The sequence below is a fragment of the Myotis davidii genome, unplaced genomic scaffold (assembly GCF_000327345.1).
Source record: "Myotis davidii unplaced genomic scaffold, ASM32734v1 scaffold290, whole genome shotgun sequence".
Classification (NCBI taxonomy): Eukaryota; Metazoa; Chordata; class Mammalia; order Chiroptera; family Vespertilionidae; genus Myotis; species Myotis davidii.
This window is the reverse complement of record NW_006285049.1, coordinates 379294-384136: the sequence shown is the minus strand read 5'-3', so window position 1 is coordinate 384136 and position 4843 is coordinate 379294. Positions and strand designations below refer to the sequence as shown.

At 59.4% G+C, this 4843-nt stretch overlaps 1 protein-coding gene across 1 annotated transcript; it reads left to right on the top strand.

The window, feature by feature from the left end:
• Positions 1–716: 716 nt before the first annotated feature.
• AQP6 (aquaporin 6) lies at positions 717–4322 on the top strand. Its single transcript, XM_006755452.2, has 4 exons — positions 717–1160; positions 2071–2229; positions 2351–2431; positions 3039–4322. The coding sequence occupies exons 1-4, from the start codon at positions 768–770 to the stop codon at positions 3249–3251; spliced, it is 846 nt and encodes a 281-aa protein (XP_006755515.1). The 5' UTR covers positions 717–767; the 3' UTR covers positions 3252–4322.
• The last annotated feature ends 521 nt before the right edge of the window (positions 4323–4843 follow it).

The following is a 4843-nucleotide window of genomic DNA, read 5'->3' as shown; positions in this document are numbered from 1 at the left end:
TGAGAGGGAGGGAGGGAAGCAGAAAGAGACAGGGAAGTGGGTGACACGAGTGGAAATTTCCACGGGCAAGCAGCAGGGTGCCGACTGCGTGTGTGTCACCTGATTAGCTGTGGAATAACCCATCTTCCATCTGCCCTCTGCGTCCCCACAGGCCACGTCCTTAGGAAACTCTATTTACAGCTGCTTTCTGTGAGTTGGGTTTTAGGTGGGGAGGGAGAGAGCTTCATTTCACATCTGGATTTATGGGTACAAGTAGTGTGAGCCCATCTGGAGGCAGAGGGGCTAGGAGAACAGGAGCCCCCCTCCCCCCCCCCGCCCCCCGAATGCACAGGACCCTCTGGGGCAGGCCTTGGGCTTGGGAATGGAGAGATCTCGCTCTATCCATGCTGACATCAGGGGTGTGAAGCCCTGGAGTCCCAGCACCTGTGTCCTCAGGCTGGGCTCTGCCCGCAGCACGTTAGGCCTGACCAGCTTGGAAACCTCCCTGAAGGTTCCAGATCAGCGCCCCGAGACCACTCCTCCCCCAGCCGTAAGGTGAGCTCAGGGTGGACAGGCATGTGAGCGCCGCCCAACACCTCCCACCCACCCAGACACACACTACGCGCCAGCTCGGTCCCTGCTGGTTCGCCCAGCTCCGTCCTGGGCGGCAGTGCAGCGGAGCTACAGGTGGGCCAGCGAAGCCTCCGCACAGGGAGACACCAGAGCAGGCCCAGACGGGAGACCCTGGAGCAGAGCGGGCAGCAGCCCACGCTCAGGACCTGCCCGCGATGGAGCCAGGAGGGTGCAGCTTGGCCCGGAGGCTGGGGTGCCGGCTCTGGATGGCCATCAGCAAGGCGCTGTTCGCCGAGTTCCTGGCCACGGGGCTGTACGTGTTCTTCGGCGTGGGCTCGGCCATGCACTGGCCCTCGGCGCGTCCCTCTGTGCTGCAGATCGCCATCACCTTCAACCTGGCCACGGCCATGGTGGTGCAGGTGACCTGGAAGGCCAGTGGGGCTCACGTCAACCCCGCGGTGACACTGGCCTACCTCGTGGGCTCCCAGATCTCCCTGCCCCGCGCTGTGGCCTATGTGGCCGCCCAACTGGCAGGGGCCATTGTGGGGGCTGCTCTGCTCTACAGCGTCACACCAGGAGACATCCGAGAGACCCTCGAGGTCAACGTGGTAGGTGCGGGGAGGGGCACCTGCAGGGTCAGGAGGGTGGCGGGCCAGGCAGAGGAGAGGGGCAGGGGGTAACCGCTCCGGCACCTGCTTCACACTTGCTGCGCTGGCCCTGGGACCCAGGGAATCAGACTGGTGTGGCTTTAGTGCAGACAGAGCAGGGATGGGGTTGTGGATTGAGGAACAGGTGGGAGCAGCCACACGAAGGGGCAGGAGTCGGAGAAGGACCAGGCATTCAAGGGTTGGGGTAGCCAGGGAGGGCTGGGGCTGTGGGTGACGGCAGGAACCCTGCATGCACTTCACCTTCCTCCCCACGTTCCCCCCAGCACCCTAAGGCCTGTTTCACCCACCCCCAACCAGATTCCCCTAGTGCAGGGGCCCTCAAACTACGGCCCGCGGGCCACATGCAAATACAAATATTGTATTTGTTCCCGTTTTGTTTTTTTTACTTCAAAATAAGATATGTGCAGTGTGCATAGGAATTTGTTCATAGGTTTTTTTTTAAACTATAGTCCGGCCCTCCAACGGTCTGAGGGACAGTGAACTGGCCCCCTGTTTAAAAAGTTTGAGGACCCCTGCCCTAGTCAGTTCCACCTACTTCCCCAAATCTCCTCCTTCCACTCCCACCCAGGTCTCCTCCCGATCAGCTTGCAAACATGCACCCCAGCTTCTCTGTGCCTCCTCTTTCCCACCAGTCCTGAGCCCCAGCCACCCCCCTAAATCACTGGCCCCAACCAACCTTTGGGGTGGGAAGGGTGACGCTACTTCTGCAGGGAGCAAGTGGCCAGAGCTGACCCCCACTCCCTGCACAGTCTGTAAGTCCCGGCCCTGGCAGAGGTGAGATGTGCCACAGGAAATGGGTGGGGCCGCCGCCCCTGGCGGAGCCGCGGACTCAGGGTAACCCTCTCACCAGGTGCAGAGCAGAGTCTCAGCGGGCCAGGCGGTGGCGGTGGAGCTGGTGCTGACCCTGCAGCTGGTGCTCTGTGTCTTTGCTTCCACCGACAGCCGGCAGACGTCGGCTTCCCCGGCCGCCATGATCGGGACCTCCGTGGCCTTGGGCCACCTCATCGGGGTAAGGGGCAGGGGGGCTGCAGGGGCCAGGGTGGAGCCGGGTCTGAACTGCGGCAGCGGGGACTGTCCCCTCCCGGGCCTGCCTCAAGCCTCTTCACGCCTGAACCCACAATCACCCCCAGGTCTACTACACCGGCTGTTCCATGAACCCGGCCCGCTCCTTCGGTCCTGCTGTCATCGTTGGCAAGTTCGAAGTCCACTGGGTGAGACCCTCTGCTGGCAGCCATGGGTGGGGCAGTGAGGGCCCAAGTCGGGACTGAGGCTTCGTTTGCCAGGGGCCGGCAGACAAGGCTCCTGCCACAGACCATGCTGACCCCCGATGGAGGTTTCCCTGAGCTCAGACCAGGGCTTGGACTTCCTTTCTTTCCAGCTCCAACAGCCCAGGGGACCCAGTGGACCGGCTAGAAATGGGCCAGGGCGGGCGCCACAGCCTCAAGTCCTGGCTGTTTCCTTATTCACTTTCTCCAGCTGGACCAATTTCCAAACTTGGATAAAGCACAAGGCAAACAGAAATAGACACACACACACCAGCAAAGATAGGAACAGCACTAGCCAGGGCTCCGGCTGGTACAGGGGAGGTGAGAGCAGGGAGAAAGGAGTGGTGAGGAGCCTGGGCCGCCATGGGAGGCACGATCCCCTCACCGCGGGCGTTCTGGACAGGACTCCCGCTTCTCAAATCTGCCACCTTTTAGACAGCTCGCGGGCTCCTGGGAGACCAAGTCGGCACTGGGGGAGCAGGCGGGGGTCCCAAAGGCACCCTGTGATCCCGATGGCTCACAAGCCGGTGCCCCCTCCTCTCTGCCTCCACAGATCTTCTGGGTGGGACCCCTGACAGGGGCTGTCCTGGCATCGCTCATCTACAACTTCATCCTGTTCCCTGACACCAAGACCCTGGCCCAGCGGCTGGCCATCCTCACAGGCACCTCGGAGACGGAGAAAGTGGAAATGGTGGAGCCCCAGAAAAACAAACCCCAATCCAACCCAGGGGACGCCGAAATGGAGAATGTGGGTCAGATAGCATAGAACCTGGCCCTTGCCGCAGGCTTTTGAGAGGCCTGTGCGTAGGCAGAGTGCCTCGTGTGGCCGGATTTCAGGCTTTCCGAGGAAAGGGGGGGTGTTTAAGGTGTGTAGGGAGGCTTGGCCTCTTGTCTTAACAGGTTGGGCAGGGGATACCAATCCCTCTCCCGGGCATTACATTTCTAGATAGAATCCGGGGAGCAAATCTGCTCCGCGTCCTCCTCCTCCATCTCTAATGGGACAGCGCAGAGGGAGGCAGGGGGATTCACGCCAGGGCTCCCGGCTGGTACAGCGGAGGTGACACCAGATCCCCAGGTCTTGGGGAGAACAGGAGAATTAGAGCCTCAGTCCCCTTAAAGACTGAGGGCTAAAGGGACCTCAGGGAACCCCAACTTCTTACCCCACCCTTTGGGAGGAGAGGCCAGACTTCCCAGAAGACTCAGGGCTCCTCAGAGGGGTCACTGCCCTTCGGTGTGGTTTGGGGGGGCTATGGCTCCCCCCTCAGACTGGGGGCTTCTTCAGGACAGAGATTACCCTTCCAATAGATCTTCATTCCTCACTCGCCCCAAATGCTCAGGAGAGAACCCCACCCCTGGGAAGAGCTGACACAGAAGATTTTTTCAGGTTAGCAGAGGGGCAGGATACGGGCAAGGAAGGTTTGAGCCAACGGGCCTTTTCCTGGGCAAGCTCTTCCGGGTGTTTTCCTGCCTCCCGCCCCCTGTCCCATTGATGGGGACATTCTGAGAGGGGATGACTCCAGCCCAGCCCAGCCCTCGGTCCATGTCCTGGGCACAGAAGCTGTCTCCAGCCTCATTCTCAAATCTACCAGGGCACCCAAAAGCTGTTGAGTAAGGATGGTAGGAACGATGCAGGCAATCAAGATTCAGTGCCTCTAAGGAGTCTCGGCTGGTTTGTTGGTTTTTACAAGCTGCTGTAAACCGATTCTGCCCATGACCTGGGGTCCTGCCTGGGCCTCAGCTTCCCCGGCTACTGGATGGGCACAGGCCTCCCCTGGAGACTGCTGTGAAAACAAGAAATTGGAAAATGTTTTTGGAAGTAAAAATGTTAGGAAAACAAAGCCAATAAATGATGATTATTGTTGCTATTACTGTAATTATTGGGTTTGAATACAATTGCTGTTGATAATGGGAGGGAAGAAGGGAAAAAGGGAGATGATTGAGAGGGAGAAAAAGAGTACGTTTTTCTCATTTCATTTGCTCCCATCATGGGAGCCCTGCCTCCTCTGCTGACCTGGGAGCTTTGTGAGTGTGTGTCGGGTGAGTTTCTGTGGAGCTTTGCGAGGGGGCGGGGGGTGCTGGGGGAGGGACCCTGGAATGAAGAGACAAGCCAATAAAAGTTAGTTCTTCTCATCTCTATGGCGCCCATCACCATGGTATTCTGAGATGCAGCAACCAAATCCATAAAATAGATAGGCCTTTCCCTTTGGCTAGGTCTCCAAAGGGGCTGGGGGTGGGGGAGGGACTGCCAGTCTTCCAAGCGCTGGGTGACAGGGCCCGGCCTGTGACCAGTGCCAGAACAGTCCCCAGTACTTGTGGCCACAGCAGCTGTGCTCAGTGTCCTGTGATACTGTCAGTGCA

Bases quoted from the DNA above. Each gene is read 5' to 3' on its own strand.
- AQP6 (XM_006755452.2), top strand. From the start codon at position 768: ATGGAGCCAGGAGGGTGCAGCTTGGCCCGGAGGCTGGGGTGCCGGCTC. The intron at 2,230-2,350 runs GTAAGGGGCAGG...AATCACCCCCAG, and splicing joins CCTTGGGCCACCTCATCGGG to GTCTACTACACCGGCTGTTC. The intron at 2,432-3,038 runs GTGAGACCCTCT...CTGCCTCCACAG, and splicing joins GCAAGTTCGAAGTCCACTGG to ATCTTCTGGGTGGGACCCCT.